Source organism: Capricornis sumatraensis, chromosome 7 (assembly GCF_032405125.1).
Source record: "Capricornis sumatraensis isolate serow.1 chromosome 7, serow.2, whole genome shotgun sequence".
Taxonomy (NCBI): Eukaryota; Metazoa; Chordata; class Mammalia; order Artiodactyla; family Bovidae; genus Capricornis; species Capricornis sumatraensis.
In genome coordinates this window covers 25,538,340-25,557,621 of record NC_091075.1, presented here as the reverse complement: position 1 = coordinate 25,557,621, position 19,282 = coordinate 25,538,340, and the positions used below count along the sequence as shown (strand labels likewise).

The following is a 19,282-nucleotide window of genomic DNA, read 5'->3' as shown; positions in this document are numbered from 1 at the left end:
TTGTTTAAGATAAAGAACTTTCTTATCTTACACTGTTACAAATGTGCTTGTATGGTACACAGAGCAATTCATTCTTGTCTCAAATTCTTATAGTAATCAAATCAAGGTAATACATTAAAAGTATGATTTTATAAAAAGCATGATACCAGAAAATCCAGACTATTTCTTAGCATAATTATACCTTTATTGACATGAATACCTTTATTCATATATAAATACAATATGTATACTAATAAATTAATATAAACACATACATTAAGTATATTTAACTTAATGTCTTGAAAAATAATGCTAGAGGTTATGATCTAATTTGTATTAAAACAACTAATATTACTCCTACAAAACATTTTAATTCTTTGAAATGTCAGCTCTGCCATATATTAATTTTTAAAAAAAACTAAAATTAGAAATTTTCTAATTATTGGTCATGTACCTTAGCAAGCTGAGCATTTCTTACTTGATGAAACTAAGCAACAGAAATAACCCCATCAAAGACCATGAAAGGGATGGCTGTAATGATCACACTGGGGCACGTTTCAAACAGATCCACCATTTAAAAAGTGGAGTCAGTCTCTTAGAATGATAACTAGTTGGAATAGTGAAAAGAATTTGTGATCATAAGACTGGGGCAAGGCAGGTTTAAACCATTTGATGCAAAAGAGAGAAAGAAAAGGAAACTAAGACTCTTGTGGGCACTTTTTAGAATATGTTGTCATTTAATTACATCAATAGCCCTACAAACTTGGATGCTGAAATACTGAGATGCTGAAATACAGCTAGGTTCAGATACTGAGTGGCTTGCCGAAACTTCACGCAGTGAACATATGGTAAAGCCAGCTCATTCTAAGCCCGCACTTTCATAATGATCATATTCTGTATAGCCCAAGGGATATGAAGATCAGGTAATTTAGAGGAAATACATTTCACCTCAACAGAAGTAAAAATGTCTAATGATCAATGTTGTCTAATCAAGAAACAGGTGCCTTAGAAAGTAAAAAACACTCGATCATTAGGGCTATGCAGGCAGTACGTGGAAGATCATCTCTTAGAGACTGCAGGAAGGCAATTCTCTTACTGGGTAGGAAACCGGAAAGATGACTTCCAAAGATTTTTCATGTCTATAACTTCACAGAGCCTTCTAGTAGGTTAGTGGGTTTTCGGCTACAACTAAAAATGAAATAAAGAAATGGAAAATAAAGGAACCAGACTACAAGCCTGTAGTCCCGTTTAGTATATGCAGCATAATCTTAAATCAGCAGAACTTCTTCTTTTTATGTGCCAGAAAACATGGTTCAGAATATCAAAACTGTCAAGAAATGAGCCTTGAAAAACCATGTATGCTTGGTCACTGTCCTTTTTATTCTTCCTGGTGTAGAAAAAGAGAGATTCTTAATAAAGTTTATCGTAGTTGTTTCTAACACTATATCATCTTAAACTTGAGAAATTTACAAACAGGTTAAAAGGTGAATGTATTTGTATACTGATTAAACACTTATTTAATGAAAATAATATTTTGTGCTGCAATAACTGTGATTCAAAAGTATACCAGAATAGCAATGTGCAGGAACAATGCATAAGGCTTTGACTGGCAAGTGATGATGGTATAAGAGAAGAAGATGACCAAGAGCATGTAAAAATCTGACATAATGCAAATATTTTTCTTTAAAAACTTTGGTTTAATTATAGCAGAAAATTATTTTATAGCTTATTTAAATAAAAATAAATAGAAAATTGCATCTTAACTCCTTTTTAAGAAAATACATTATTTTTAGTTTGAAAACTGCTACCTACCTTGAACAGTTTCAGCTATTATAAGCTCATCTTTATAAAATATTTGATAATTTTTTATTCACTGCACACCATATAAGAAGGGATCAGTGCTTTTGTCATTGAAATTCAATCATAGATCTACCTATACCCATTTAGTTCTAATGCATTTTGAAGGATAAAATATTTCCTTACCAGAAGTCTTTAACATGTCCTAAAGGTTTTTGTTTTGTTGTGTTTCCTGGTTAAACATACAAACCAAAAAACTAAATATTTTATTTAGTCCTCAAACACCCACACACCCAAGTGAACTGAAAGCACCAAGTTTAGATCCCCTCTCTCTTCCTTTTTTTTTTTTTTGGTCTACAAAAAGGCAAAGAGATAAATGAGGCCAGATTCATAATTTTCCAAAACATTATGAGGTGACTGTTTTCACTGCTTCAGAATTTTGCTGAAAGATAATTGACTTCTGCTTTGATGGTTTTGTTTCTGTTACTATAAATCTTCACATCGCTTGCTTCTAATAATGCCACAGCTATTAAAGTGAGGTGATGTGTAATTTCTATGACACAGTTTTTCTAGCAAAGTGTGAAAGTATAGAATAATAATAAATCATCACTCATCAGTTTGTGTTTGTGTGTGTGTTATCATTGGGGTAGCAGTTTGCATTCATCATTTTATAGTCATGCATAATTAATACATGTCTTCTAACTAATAGTTAATATGTAATTAGGAAATTCAAAATCCAAAACATTGACATGAAACCTGTAAATTCCTAATGGAAAATTCCATATTGAAGATTTTTATAAAAGTGCCTACCGGTATTTGCTATTGCAGTTACTTTTTGAAAGAAAAAACTCAGGCAGAAATCTAACATAACCCCCTCCTGGAATTTCATGTTCATTTCAACTTCAAACAGAAACAAAGTAGGCATGGAAGTAGAAAACACAAAAAAGATCTTACAGAGGAATTTATTTGTTATTTAAGTATTTGATTAATGCTGAAATGCATTGAAAAGGAGTTTTTACAAGGTAATGTTTTTGTTTTGTTTTACATTTGAGATTGATATGCCTTTCTAAATTAAACTTACGCACAAGCAAGGGAGAAGCACTAATGCTTGTGAGAATATTGATGTATGCTTGATTTAAGATGAGGAACAGAAAGGGAAGAGTCTACACTGCTAAACCATTGATGGTTTCTTATTTGCAAAATCACTCTAAAAGTCAGCAAAGCTTTGTGGGAATTATTTTTAAGAATAGATTGTGCTCGACTTTCTCTTATATGGTTCCAAATGTGATGAAAAAAATTATTCTGTTTTGCTTATTTCAGATTCTTATTTCAAAGAACTTCCAACTCTTCTCCACTGTGCAGCAAAATTTGGGTTAAAGAACTTGGCTGTTCATTTGCTTCAATGTTCAGGAGCAACCAGGGCATCTAAGATAAAAAATTTGGAAGGTTCAGATCCAGCACATATTGCTGAGAGGCATGGTCACAAAGAACTCAAGAAAATCTTCGAAGACTTTTCAGTAAGTTGTTTTTTATCCATTTTATCTCAAAAATTGTTTTTATAAAATTAGTGTGTGTTTGTACATGTACATTGCTCTTTTAACAGTGATGCTACTATACGGCTAGTTTGTAGTATCTGTTGGTTCTGAGTCATTAGTTGTCTTAAGTGTTTTGCAAGATTAGTCCATTTGTTTTAATATTGCCATGAACCAGCTCTGATTCCATACTCCCACCCCTAAATAACCCTTTTTGAAACTTATCTGGCCTTTCTGGCTTCCAAATAACCTGTTCAGTATTGGAAAGGAGTTGATACAAAGGAAATGAAGACCCATTACCTTTAGTCTTTTGTTCAAAAGTCTTACGTAAGACATTATTAGGCCCATGAAATGAGATAAGTATTCATTCGGTTAAAGGAATACATTTTGATAACCATTTAAAAAGTCTATCCAATAAAAACCTAACTCATGTTGCTTAAGTTTCTTTCTGGTATGTGACTCCTTTTCTCTCTCTGTTAAGTCCCAGTTGCTTTTTGTATAACTTGAGCTTGAAGCCCTAAATTTTAGAACACCCTTTGAAGGATATTAGCTTTGTAAGAATGACAGCAAAGGACAATTCTTTTTGCAGTTTTTTTATTTTTATTTTTTAACGGGAGGAAAATTGCTTTACAAAGTGTTGTGTTGGTTTATGCCGTCCAGCAATGTGAATCACCACAGTTTTACATATATCACCTCCTTCTTAAGCCTCCCTCCCCCCACTCCAGCCTACCCCTCTGGATCATCACAGAGCTCCAGGCTGGGCCTCCTGTGTTATTCAGTAGCTTCCCACCAGCTATCTGTTTTACACCTGATGGTGTATACATGTCTATGCTACTTTCTTCGTTTACAAGGGACAATTTTGAAGGAGAGGATAATACCTTAGTACATAAAACACACTTTGTGTTTCCATAGTCAAATTTAGAAAAGCAATTATTTTCTGTTTGTAACAAAGGTGTGTACATTTTGCTTGAGAAAATGAATTATAATACTTCTGATGGCTCTTAGGAGATACAGTAGTCAATTACCGTGTTGGTGAATATGTCAGAATTTGTCTTTGGTTTCTCAAAAGATAAATAATTTTATTGCCAGTGAACAGTTAATAGAGGACATTGAAATGCTTCTGGTCACTTTGTCATATATTCTGATTATTAGATTAAGTCACTATCATGTTGGACTAATGAAAATCATCAGTATTTCTTATTTCCAGAGGACAAAATGATAACCAATCTAACTTTTTTCCCACTTTTAAGAATAGCAAATGGTCATTGGAGAGTATTGGTATCACTTACTACCTGGATTTATAATAAGATATCTTTTGCTTGTAAAAGAATACAGAAATTAATACAAAAATATATACAGAAATTAATAAACTACTTTTTAATCTTATATGTCCTTCAAATGAGTAATAAGCATAATTTTTACTCCTGGAAAGGTTTTATATAGTGATTGTCACATATCTGGTGAGTATAGTTATTTTAGTCATTATCCACTGTGTATAGTCATTGACCAATGCACCATGCCAGGTAAGTCAATGAGTCAATTCAGTTCAACCTTGTACACTGACACACGGTACTATTGTTCATTACATCCTGGGTACTCAATTCTACACAACTTTATTCTCAAAATTCTAACCACTGTTGGACTTAAAATTCCTCTTGAAAGTTTTCAACATCCAGGGTTACTTTCTAAGATAAATTGACTTTCAAAGGGTTATCCATCCATTCCTGGTTCTCCAGTGAGGACTCAACTTTAACAGATGCAGCCCCGTGCACACTACATATACTTCATAAATAATACAGTACTAAATAATAACAACAGCAGGTATGAAAGCTAGTATGAGGGTAGGATTCAGTGGATGTGGAAAATGAATTTTCTCTCGCACATCCTCTGGGTATTTATACCTTTGCTTCTGCAATAATAGCATTGATATTTTATTGACATCATTGTCTTTAGGTGACTTAGTATTTACTCTTTCACTGCGGCTGCATTATTCAGGGTTATACTTGATAATTATTCTATTAAATTTGACAAACTCTTTTTTGTATTCTGTCTTTTTGTTAGTAGTTTGCATTTTGCCTGTATGTCTATAGTAGACATTGCCATTATAGCTAGGATGGAGCAATTATTTTTCAAATGTATGTTTTGCTGTTACTATAGCTGAAGGAAGTGCCTGTAGTTGTTGTAAGGGACAGCATTTTTATAAGCACATTTTATGGCTATGAATAGTTTTAGGTACAGTAATTTTGCAAGATACCAAAGGTTCTTTTGTAAATGTGTGGTTAAGGAAATAGGAATGTATGAATTAGCTTGTGACATGCATGGTAAAGGGTGTTTCCTATTGATTTTTTCTTCTAATATTCTTCTGATGACCAGTTTTGTTTAAAATAAATCCAGTAATCTTATCTGCTTGTTGAAAGTATGTCAGATAAACACATGATGAAATTTTATACTATAAGTTATAATAGCTATGTCTTTTTAAGAGTATATCTAAACTTAATAGAGAAAATGTGCAATCTGTTTGCATTGCTAAAATGCTTTATTGTTTCTTTCATAATATTTATACAGCTTTAATGTTATAATCACATTCTGATAGATCTCAGAGTTGTCACATATGCATTCAAATGTTCCATGAGCTATTTTTCAGAATTGTTTAAAGAAATAGCTGTTCTTTCAGTTTGAGGTTTATAATCCACCAATTGACCATACTTCTGCACTGCAGAAATATATATTTTTAAATTCAAACATAGCCCCAACTGATTTACTGATTTCTTCGATTGTTCCTAATCCTCCATCAGTGAAACACTGTTCATTTTAGAATCTCAGAAGGTATTACAACCCAGTGAGTTTGGTCATGACTGAATAAAATTGGAAGAAGAAAAAGCCAATCATGATTTTTAAAAATCAAGGAAAAAAAAAAAGAGACTCCTTAGCAAACATTCATAAACAAAGAAGTGCCATCCATATCTTAGTGTTAGCTAGATGAAGAAGAAGGAAGGAGGAAGCAGAGAAGGGGCCTCAAATCACTTTCCTGACATTTCTTCATGTCACTTTTTACTTTGAAAGGTTAATAATTTATACACAATCTATGAGCAGAGCCTTTCATTATTAATAGGTAGCTTAAAGAATCCTCCTGCTAATGCAGGAAATGCAGGTTTGATCCCTGGGTTGGGAAGATCCCCTGGAGACAGAAAGAGCAACCCTCTCCAGTATTTTTGCCTAGGAAATCCCATGGACAGAGGAGCCTGGCAGGGGACAGTGCTTGGGGATCACAAAAAGAGTCGGACACGACTTAGCAACTAAAGAACAACTATGTGAGACTTGGCACTTCATGCTTTGCTAGTTATCTAATTAACACCTACACTTGTTTTATGCTTGCAGTACTATTTTAGATAAAAACCATAGATTTCTATAACTCATAAAGTCTTTTAAATAAACTACTCAATTTTCAGTTTCTAACAATGCCTTCTGAGATAATTAATGTGAAAAGTGGATGGACAGAGGTAAATGATTAGTATTTAAATCCACAATTGAGTGTGAACCACAGTTTGCTTCAAAGGACTCGAGAAAATCTATTTCAGATATCAAGTAGCAATCCTGTCAACTAATTCCATCCTCTAAAAACTTATCTTTTAAGTAAAAAATAACAGAAATTTTGAAACTAAACTGAAACTTGGCTACAGATTGTGAGAAACTTTGTGATTTCAGAGAAAGTGCACAGCAAAAATTAGAATATGTTTTAAGCGAAATAAGTGATACTTCTTTGTGTTATCCTCAGTAGGTTACCCTATTTATCCCCATCAGTTTAAACATTTTACAACATGATTACCTCATGTATAAATAGAGAAATACATCCTCCTCTGTGGGTTTGCTGTGGAATCGGAGAGCCAACAGACATTTGTTGTTCATTTGCTAAGTCATGTCCAGCTCTTTGCAACCCCATGGACTGCAGCACCCCAGCCTTCCTTGTCCTTCACTATCTCCCAGAGTTTGCTCAAACTCATGTCCATTGAGTCGATGATACCATCCAACCATCTCATCTCTGTCACCCTCTTCTCCTCATGCCCGCAATCTTTCCAGCACCAGGTTCTTTTCTAATGAGTTGGCTCTTCACATCAGGTAGCCAAAGTTTTCGAACTTCAACTTCAACATCAATCCTTCCAATGTATATTCAGGGTTGATTTCTTTTAGGATTGACTGGTTTGATCTCCTTGCTGTCCAAGGAACTCTCAAGAGTCTTCTCCAGCACCACAGTCTGAAAGCATCAGTTCTTAAGTGCTCAGCCTTCTTTATGGCTCAACTCTCACATCTGTACCGTATTCAGATAGCATCTTTTTTCTCCACCACAGTGTTCAATCACATAGTTTGGTGCATATATAAATAAGATCTTAATGATACATCATGTTCATGAAAATTTCAGAAATAGAAAATCCATTTTCCTTGTAGTTTCTCCAGTAGACTTTTCAAGAAGACTCCTAACTAAATGTTTCTCTTGCTTACATCTGTGATGGGACTCTTGTGACATCCTCCTGTCACTGACATAGCCTGACACTGCTATTTACACCTGTGGACAGTGGACTAGTGTGGGCTAGTGTGTCTGTTTGTGTGTGCACTTGCTCCAGAAAGAGAGAGAGATGAAGATTGATTCTGTTGCCCTCTAGTGTCTGCCTGGTAGACAGTGACTCTGATCCTTTTCAAATGGTCAAGGGTTTGGAATGAAAGTACAAAGAGGTAAATTTAGAAGTGCCTGAAGTATCCATCCCTAATATAGCACAATGATTGACTGACTGGTGTAGGAAGGTATGTTTTATGCTTAGCCCAGTGAACATTCATTCCTTTTGGCCCATTATTTCTCTCAATCTTGGCTTTGCTTATTTGATATCTTATATACTGTTTTGTTCTCTAGTGGATTATTACATATAATTTAGAACACACTGCTGCTGCTGCTGTTGCTGCTGCTGCTAATTCCCTCTAAATGGCAGCATATCCTGCTCTACTTATATAATTTTTCTTCCTTCTAAGTCTAGAAGTTGATGAGGGGAATGGACTCCTCTCTCCTCCCAACATCAGCTGCAGGGGAAATGCTCAACATGTATTTATTCATTGATGGGAAAAAAAGGCAAGTATCAAATTTAAGGACTTGTTTGATATCACTGACCCAGTAATATCCTTAACTGGATCCCATGTTTTTAAAAATACGTTGCTCGTATTCTTTCTATATTCAGGATTTTTTCAAGTTTAGGTTTAGAGTATTCATAGACAAATAACATAGCTGCTATCTTCAGCATTTATTTTTAATAGGCCAGCCTGCAGTGAATTTTAGAATTCTGGCCTTTGTTCAATATTGATGTTCTGTTAGAACTGAAGGAGGTGGAACCAGTCACATAACTGCACTTGACTGCATGCATTACAAATTCATGTCTCAGTTATGCTTTTGGAGCTACTTAGCAATCTCTTTGTAAAATCACATTAAATGCACCACAGTGGTGCATTACAGATTTTTATTCTTCCCTAAGTCCTCAAACTCAGTTTTGATGCCCTAACTGTGCAATTCTAAACATCCTATTAAACTCCCTCAACTCCTTTGTCTTCTTTGTCAAATTTTTATCTTTCTTCTAGTCCTATGGTCTTGGGATTCAGCCAGGTTCAATTTGAATCCTAACTTCATCCAATACCACGTTTCCATCCTTGGACAACCTGTTTGTTTTCTCTCAGCTTCAGTTTCTTTATCTGCAAATAGGAAAGATAATTCCTTACAGGGTGTTTAGGACTGGATGACATTAAGGTGAACACATCAAAAGTATAGTAGATCCGCAGTACATGATATTGCATTCACTTTATTTTCTTTTGATTTATTGTTATTCATATCAACTTGAGACCTCGCCATCAATCATAACCTCTCTCTTCATCGTTAATCTCTCCCATTATGTTGACTCTTCCCTAAACAAACATGTTTGAATACACACACATTCCCATCAGCCCTGCTTTCTCTTTGAACCCTTTTTTTAGGTCCAAGAACTAACTGAAAGAATGACTTTTCATTTCACTTATTTCTTTCCTCCTAACAACCCGAGCTTTGCATTCAGCCCAGTACTAAAGCTGCTCTGTCAAAGGCCATGAGTAATCTACCATAGATCAGATCCATTGGATTGCTCTCAAACTTTGGCACTGGATTCCCTAACCCTGTCTTTTTCCTAAATCTCCACTGATCCTTTCCAACTTCCTTCTCTTACCCCATCAGCTGTGGTTCTTTCTACACAGTCTTCTCTCATGATTGATAGTCATTGTCTTTAGCCTGGACCTTCCTCCTGAATTAAGGTTCCAATTTTAGTTTTCAAACTGGATGTATACACATAGATATGTTACAGGCCTCTAGATCTCAACACACCCAAATGTTCCTTCTCTTTCATCCTGGCAAATGGCATAATTATCTGCAGTATTGATTTGGTGAAAATTTGAAAGTCATTTTCAACTCCTAATTAGATAGTCATGAATGCATATACTATTTTCCATTTTTCAGATGAGGAAATAGATTTGTAGAGATGATGTACCTTGTCCCAAAGTCACTCTGCTAAAAATATGTCTGACGTAACCCTGAACCCATTCAGAGCCTCCCTCTTCCTCACACTACCCTGATTCAGCTATCAATTCGGTTAACTTAACAGTTGCACTTACACGTCATCTATCACATCTGTTCCTTCCTTTTCATTCTCTCTGTGGCTCTCTTGGTTTATACCTTATCTCCCTTTTGATCAGCTGTGCTGAAAAGGCCCCCAGGGAGGTCTTCCTTCTCAGTTTTGGCCTCAGATCATGCCACGTCAGGCTGCACACTGAGGACCCGCCATGGCTTAGCCCAGGTCACTATTGTAGACATATCTTTAATTGTGCATACTCCTCAGACACCAAAGTCCATTTGTCCTTCATTCATTTAATTATTCAAGGTTATTCCTTTCACCTAACCTTCCTCCTAAATAAAATATCCTGATCGCCTAACCATGCCAAAATCGCAATTCAAACCACCTATTCCAGGAAACTTTCATAAAAAATGGCTGTAGGTATCTACCTCCCCTATTATACATGCAATTTCCATCACATACTTTAGCCTAATTTAGGAATATTATGTGCTAGAGGCTTAGCGCCTATGCTCAAGAGCTCCCTAAATACTGGCTCTGCTGCTTTCCAGCCGTGTGCCCTGACTAAGGGTTTCCCAGGTGTTCAGTGATAAAGAATCTGCCTGCCAAGGGAGGAGACACGGGTTGGATCCCTGGGTCTGGAAGATCCCTTGGAGTAGGAAATACAGCCCAGTCCAGTATTGTTGCCTGGGAAATCTCATGGACAGAGGAGCTTGGTGGGCTACAGTCCATGGGTTCGCAGTGGGTCAGACACAAGTATCACGAGTCATACACACACTGCACATGCCCTAAGTAAATCATTTCATCTCTCCTTGCTTAGGTTTCCTCACTTCTGAAATGGAGATAAACACCTGTTTTGGTACCATTGTTATGATAAACATAGGTACATATGAAACACTGGAATACCTGATACGTAATAAGCACTCTATCAAACTTGTCTGTAATTATGTATTATTTGTCCACTGTGCCGTTTCTGAGAACCCATTCCTCCATGGGACTTTTTACAGTTTGAAGTAAGCACTGGTGAATAGCTATTTATTTGTGTTTTCTTGTTGCTTTTTATGTCTGTCTCTCCAATAGATTATGGATTCCATGAGGGCAAGATAGTTTTACCTCTTCACCACAGTTCTTTAATATCTAACTAACACAATTTTTGGCAAACACTATGTGTTCACTGCATAAGCACTGAATGAATTAATCAAGTAGTGTTGATTACATTAACTTTTCAGTTCCTGGAGGCAAGTGTCATGCTCTGTTTATTCCATATTCCCCATAGCATCTAGCCTAATGTCTTCCAGGTTGTAGATAATAAATATTTATTGATTAATAACAATAATAATGGCTGTCATCCTAAAGAAAAAAAATTGTAAGTGTTATTTGGATGTTTGTCCAAGATGAGAAATAAATATTTTCTTATAGTTCTTTATGAGAAGAGACTATGGGAAGTAAAATTTGGATACAAAAAACATTAAACCAGAAAAAATTCTTGTAGTTTCCAGAAACTTACCATTAGTAAAAGATACATTTAAAGCTGTTCATTATTACAGTGGAGAAGGAAATGGCAGCCCACTCCAGTATTCTTGCCTAGAAAATCCCAGGGATGGAGGAAACTGATGGGCTGCCATCTATGGGGTCGCACGGAGTGGGACACGACTGAAGCAACTTAGCGACAGCAGCAGCAGCAGCAGCAGCAGCATTATTACAGTGCCAAGTGGTTTTAATCTTGGCAAATATTCCAGTGTTTTAGTGTCAATACCCACACTTAATCTTCTTGAATCTCTCTTCAAATCCTCCACAAACAACTTTTATCCTTTAAGAACTAGATTCAGGCCAACACAATACATTAAAACTTTATCCACCATATTTATCATTATTTATCTAAACATCTAGAGATATTTTGTGATTTTATTTTTATACTGTTCTTACTAAAATATATTTTCTTAGAAATAGATATGCCAGTTTTCTAATTTATAAAATATCTGTCGTAGCAACAGTAGGCATTTACATGGCAAGGACTATGATAAATTATGCAATAAATTTATCATGATAAATTATATGCTTCTTATTTTATTGCAAATGACAAGACAAGGAAAGAGATAATGTACTTCTCTTGTGAGTATCAGAGAACTAAACAGTTCCATTTTATGTTTATTATTGTCTATTCAGTAAGTGTGTAGTTAATGAACAATTACTAAGCATGAGGATAACATTAACAACAGATAACAGAATAATATTATTTTCAGAAAAAATTGCATTTTTTGACCAGTAGCATAATTGTTGAGGATTCCCCGGTTGCAAGATCAGAATGGAGGTAATTTTTACTTTTCTTGATTGGGAACATTCACCATGAAATTGTAAATTGGCTGTTCATATGAAGTGTACTGATTTAAGTAAGTTGCTTGAGATTAGTAGCCTTTTTCCTATAATGTATCCTGAAACGTGACTCAGCTCAAGCTCATTCTTTTTGTTCCATATAGATCTGACTCAAGAAAGGAAAGGAAAGAAGATAAAACAAGCTCGCCTTTATTGAATGCTTCTGTATCAAGCATTATGCTTGGTGATTCCATATTAGAACAGTATACTAATCTGTATGAGTTTGACATTTTTACCCTCATTTTACAGATCAGGAAATTAGACTGTTATTTGTTGGAGACTGTGCACTAATCTGATAGAACTGTAATTCTCACCTAAGCCCAACTAAGCTCCATTTAATGATTTTTTTTTAAGTACTGCATATCTCCTTCTTCCTTAAAATCAAATGCTACCAATGCATTATCTTTTAATTTTCATCTTTTGTATTTATATTCTGATAGTACACAAGTATATTGATAACTCTGCTGAGCTTCATATTTTAAAAAATGATAGTGGGCATTGGAGCCTAGGAACCAAAGAGGAGAGAAAGCTGTCCCTATCTGAACAGAGTTAAACTCAAGTGATTTTAAATGTTTCTGTTTAACTATTTTAATTTTTGAAAGCAGTCTTTGGTAACATATATGAAGACTTTTTTCTCAAACTAATTATGTAAGAAGTAAATAGATATTTATCCTGAATTATTGCATATTGTATTTAAGTGAAACAATGGTCTCATGGAGCAGCATGTAGTCATTTCTGGTTGGAGTTAGAAGACTTGTCTAGAAGAAAACAGTTATGGGATTTGTAAGGAAATACACGAATTCAACTCCTGGTTAAAATTACATCTTTATATAACAGAGATGGGGTATTTGCTTTGTAAAGGGAAAAGTCGTGCAATGATCTCACTCCCTAAATCATGAATGCTTAACGCTGAAGCCCTGTGGTGGCAGTGTACTCAATGAACAAAGTATCTCCAGCAAAACAAAGTCTCACTGATGCTGAAACTGCTCTTGACAAATAAAGTGATAGCTAGTGTCCCAGAACGTGATGAAATAGATGAACATAAAAATGTCCAAAACATCTTCATAAATATTGAAAGACCCTGAAATGGAAGGCAAGATCATAATTGGAAAAGTTGAAATCACAGAAAATTTTTCCAAAGAAGATAAATCATGAACAGAATTTTAAATACGAAATATTTAATGGAGAAACATGAAGGATGCACCTGGGTGAAAGAAATGAAATGTACATTTGTGGGGAGAAGGCAGAGCGCATGTAACCTCTAAGTTCTTGGACCAGAAAACAGAGTCATTTTACGTGTTTTTTTTTTTTGTTGTTGAATACATATTATCCTTTGACTTGTGTGCAGGAATAACCGAGGTAGGACCACAGACTTATTTTTTAAAAATTTAATATTTAGTATGAAACTTTAATAAAATATATAGTAAGAAATACTGTTTTTAGAGCTTATATACACATTCACGGTAGATATTTAAAAATCCAAGCAATAGGATATTTTTACTAAAAATAAGAGTGAAAAATGTGATGAAATAAATCAAGATATTTTTCATTCTTTTATCTGCTCTTTTTGTGGAATGACTTTTTCTTCTGACTGTTTGTCATTATTTATCACTTCAAGGGAGAGAAAGAATAACAGAGTAGGAAGGAAAAATGATTGCAATTTAGTAGTATCTTTGATTTTATGCAGATTATCATAAGGCACCTTGTGAGACATATAGACACACACCCCAACTGAGAGAGAAACATCAGTTGCCATTTAAAGGAATTACTAAAGGAATTCCCTGGTGGTCCGGTGGGTAGGACTTGGAGCTTTCATTTCCCAGGGTCTAGGTTCAATCCCTCATCGGGGGAACTAAGAGTCTGCAAGCAATGTGATGCAGCCAGGAAAGCAAAACAAACAAACAAGGAATTATTGTTATAGTCTAAATTTTTATTAGTAATAATAAAGTAAAATTTTTGAAAATATATTTGTTGAATTTTATAACTAGTATCTAGTAGTAATCAAGGTAACTGAACATATGCTAAAGATCTATTTGGTTTCTCCTCCCATATGATATAGATATGTTTCTAAGAACTTATTCAGTTCTTAGTCTTTATTCTTTATTTTTATGTTTAGCTTCAATATATGATACAAACAAGTTGATATTCTAGGAAAAAAATATGTGAATATATGTCCATTTTAATTTCTGAGAAATGGCAGACTTTTTTTTTCTTTTGTAAAATGATTAGGATATGAATATCACTTAAAATCAACATCCACATTTTTAAGCTCTCACTAAATCAGGAATTTCTTATTAGTGGATTGCTTATCTATGCCAAGCTGATTTTCCCCTTTATAAACATCAGTTTCATTATACTTAGATCCTGTTCAACTTTTTATAAATCTGTGTCTAGGCATACAATTTGAGTAAAGAATACATAAGGCAAAATTCCATACGAATTTAAAACTGAATACCTTTCTTTTACATAATGTTCATAAACCAACAGTAATACAGAAGTAAATAAATTTTATATTTGGTAGCTTCCAAGGAGAAGATGCACCTGTTTATATTTTCATTTTAATTTAAAAATAATACATAGTTATTTTAGAATATTTGGAAAACACAGAGAAATATAGAGGTTATTTATAACTCTGCTGCTGCTGCTGCTAAGTTGCTTCAGTTGTGTCCGACTCTGTGCAACCCCATAGATGGCAGCCCACCAGGCTCCCCCATCCCTGGGATTCTCCAGGCAAGAATACTGGAGTGGGTTGCCATTTCCTTCTCCAATGCATGAAAGTGAAAAGTGAAAGGGAAGTCGCTCAGTCATGTCCGACTCTTAGCGACCTCATGGACTGCAGCCTACCAGGCCCCTCCGTCCATGGGATTTTCCAGGCAAGAGTACTGAAGTGGGGTGCCATTGCCTTCTCTGATTTATAACTCTGCCTTCTAGAAATAACCACTTTACACATATGTTTCCTTAAGTAATTCAAAACCCATTATTTAGCTAGAGCGCCCATATTCTAATTATTCCTAGAACTTTTAAAGGAAGAGATTTCTTACATCTTTCCTAAAGGTGCATACATAACTCCATGCTCTGGCTTCTTTTTTAATGCTTCCAGGATGTAGCATCCTCCTCCAGCTTTCCTAGTTCCCAGATAGTGTTGACTTTTCCCCTAGATTCTCACGCAAACATCATTCACAGAGACCTCTGTGTCAATACCAATTCTCACTATAGGTTTAGGGGCAGAGAAGGAGTTTCACTATAGCAGTGACCCTGGTGCTAATCTTTATCCATAATAGTCAGCATTTTTTCCTCCAATACTGCCCCATACAGACCTTCCTTCTCTGCTCTTGCATACTCTCAGGAGTTTGGTCATCGTCTTTCATTCTTGTCTATTTATGTCTTTAAACTATCAATTTTCTTCTTTAAACAATTTATCAGAAAGCCTTCTTTATCCTCAAGAAGAAATTTGATGTCAGCTATTGGGATATATATTTTTCTATATTTTATTCTTTCAAATTTGTTGTATTGCAGAAACATTTTATGTTCTGCTGTTTTAATTTCAGATTATATTCAACACTTTTACTTATTATTGCATACTCCTTGAAAACCCGATAGCCTATTTTTTTAGTAGAAATATGAGATGAATCCTTTGAAGGTAATCTCAAGAAGTTGCTGCTTGAATTGTTTGCCTTCACTTGCTTAAAATGTTTGTCAGAGAGAAATCAATGTAAACTCCAACAACTGTGCCAAAAAGGCGACATGGCCTTACCTGAAAACTGTAAGAGGTTTTGAACAAGTTAGAAACCCCAAATGTTTGCTCATCAGGTGCAAAAGAACAGATTTTAGTATATCAGGCCTACAGCACCAAGGGCAGCCCCAAGATTAACTATGAGTGCTGGAAGTGGCTTTTGGAAACAGGAAGTGGCTGAATGTCCCTCCTTGAGAACAGAATAATCACCCCATCTGAGTCCAGCAGCTCTGCTTTGGACCTTCTAGAATTCTGACTTTAGGAGAGTAGGAGTTCTCCTTCATGAAAATTTGCTGCCCTACTTTGGATTTAATATCCTTCTTACAAGGCTGATGCTTACTTCAAAGGAGTTATCCCTGACTGATGGGCAAAAAGGAAAGACTTGTGCCATTTAAGAGCACTCAGCAGTCCTGTTTATTTAATCACACAATGTACAGCTTTCAGCCTAGAAAAGCATCCCATGGACAGAGGAGCCTAGTGGGCTGCAGTCCATAGGATCACAGAGTCGAACATGACTGAAGTGACTTAGCATGCATGCACAAGGAGAGATTTCACCTGATATCAATACTTACTTGATGCTGATTCAATATGAAAATTGATTCAAAAGTGGAAAATTCAGTCAATCAATGAGTTGCTTGATACACACAATACCAAATTTTACTAGTTTTTTATTAAAATTTTGTGTGAATGCCTTGGGTTTTAGAGATTGAAAATATACAAGAACAAAAATTTTCACTGTTTTGATTTTAGCAGTTACCACAAACATGCCCATTAAGCTCCAAAATCAGAAGAAAAAAAAAAAAAAGAGGAAGAATAGAGAGGCAGGTGAGAGAAAGAAACAGACGTTTGTAGAATAGAAGAAATGGGTAAGGCAACTGTGTTTTTACCTACTTTGTTACTCTGAGAAAATACTTGATTTTTAATTAAGTGTTTCTTTAGACGTTTTTCAGGAAAGACGTTTCTCCTGGTTAGTAAGCCCGATGTATCTCACTGCTTAAAATAGTCTTTCCCTGAAATGGTGTTAGTTTGGCTTGACAGAGTCAAGCAAAAACCCCATTTGTAATTCTCAGTAAGAACTATTCACAGATGTCACAGCTGCTGTTTTTTTTTTTTCACTGTGTTGCTACATAATGAATGATGAATGATTCATATTTTCATAAAGTTCCTAGAAAAGCTAACAGTATCTGTATACTTTTTCTTCATATGCACATAGGCTATAACCCTAAAAAAAAAAGTTCCCTGAGTTTTTATCCCTTATTCTGGTTCCATACAGAAGGAGACAGAGGTCACGAGGGTCAGGGCTATACCCAGATGGTCTCCATGGCCATATGCTTTGGGGAGGGGGGAGTGGGGAGGGAGACGGGAGGGGCAGGGATTGGAGCAAACACCCTGGGAAAAGCAAGGTGAGTAAAGTATGTGAATAGTCTTTGAGTGTTTTTTTTTTTTTTCCAACTCAAAAACAGGTAATTATGTTATCAGTAGTACTACCCCAAATGAAATGAGCTCTTATTAAACTCCAAGAAAGCAAAGATTTTATAATACAAATACAGTACATGTTTTATGTTTCCATCTTTTTGAAAAGATACAACATAGTATTTCCATGAGTCAGGTTTTCCACATCAAATATGCTATATTTTCATAAGAAAGTGATACATAAGTTTCTCATAATATAAAAATATTCATCCTCCTTAGTCCAAGGTCTGTTTCGTCTTCTCTGTTTCATAATTATGAAGTAAATCTTTTACCCTGGTTGTATAATCAGCATTTTTTAAATGCTTTGTTGCTTAAACATGACTTTAAGAATTAATAATTCTTTGGATAAACCTTGAAGGGCACCTTGTCCTAGCAATAGCTGAACCCTGAGAAGTCATGCCGCATCACCCCAGGCAGAGGAAAGTCTTGCCGTTTTGAGATGCCATAATATCATTCCTGAATGACATTGATTTTACAATATTTGTTTGAATATTTATGTAGCCTCAATTTTTGGAAAGTATTCTTTATATCCACTAGAAGCCCCTCAGTCTACAATTTAAGCCCTTTTCCCACTCTCCTAATTTCATACTTTATGGAAAACAGCTGGGATGGCAAATTCAGCCACAACAAATGCATATTTTGGAATATTTCTTTAGAATAGTATCTCTGCTCTCATCTTCATTGCTACAAATACCACAGCTGCTTAGAATGCAGTCATGGTCTGTGAGAGCAAACATATTATTTTGATTACCTGTTGGTTCCATACAGAGTGATTTTAATGCTTATTAAGTTAAAATTAATTGAGTACCCACAGGTATTTTCAATTCAATACCCAAGGCAATTCATGAAATAGAGGGGAATGGTATATATGTGTTACAGGTCTTCTTGAATAGAGACAATTAAAGTCATTAAAAATTTTTCAAGGTTGAAACAGTACCTCATTCTAAAGAGATGATTCATTCTATGTAACATATTTGCTTTAGACCCCGGTGGTCTTCAAGATCCTGACAGGGTTCATACTGCTGCATGTGGTGGCTCCGTGGTCTTTAGAGTCCCATAGAGCCCTAGCTTTTTATAACCCTTAGACTTCTGATTTCTCAGAAACCTTCTGAACTTCAGTTCTTTTGTTTTCCTCTGGCTTCCTTCAAACCAATTAGCTTGTGTAGAACAGAATAGTCTAGAGCTGTCACTTGCATGCCTGCTGGTCAAAAGGAAATGCAGTTTCAGTGAGTACAAAATTAATCACAAATGTTAATTAGAGCAATCAGTATTGACATCGTAGCTTTAGAGAGTGGACCTCATGAAATAAACACAATGGCATTATGCTCTCAGAATAAAAGCATACAAAGGCAGATTGATTAAAATTTCTTTGGAAAAATACACTTTGGGAAATTCTTTTCTATTAATTGGCTTGAATTTCAGTCATTCTTGATGCTTGAGGATAGAAAAGGGTGTTTAATATAACTCAGTGTAAACTGAGTATTTACAGGGCATAACCATTGTGGCATGGTTTCTACTTTAAATTTATATAAAGATCTCTCCAAGGTCAGATTACATATCAGAAAAATGCAGAACTAAATATATAAATATTTTTAAGGAATATTCATCAAGTATCAAAGCTCTGAGCCAAGCAATATGATTTCTTCTTCTCTCCTTATATAGCAACCTCTTCCTTGTAATATATATGGATGTGAGAAATTAAAGATTATGTCTGACTTATTTTGTTTCCAAAAATATCATAGACGGTACCAGTTGAAAGCTAAATT

General features: G+C 35.1%; 1 protein-coding gene across 1 annotated transcript in view; it reads left to right on the top strand.

The window, feature by feature from the left end:
- BANK1 (B cell scaffold protein with ankyrin repeats 1) overlaps positions 1-19,282 on the top strand; it is a 323,758-nt gene that overhangs the window by 145,785 nt on the left and 158,691 nt on the right. Inside the window, exon 7 of the mRNA XM_068975577.1 lies at positions 3,097-3,293. Coding sequence (XP_068831678.1) covers positions 3,097-3,293 — 197 coding nt within the window. The remainder of the gene's footprint in view (positions 1-3,096; positions 3,294-19,282) is intronic.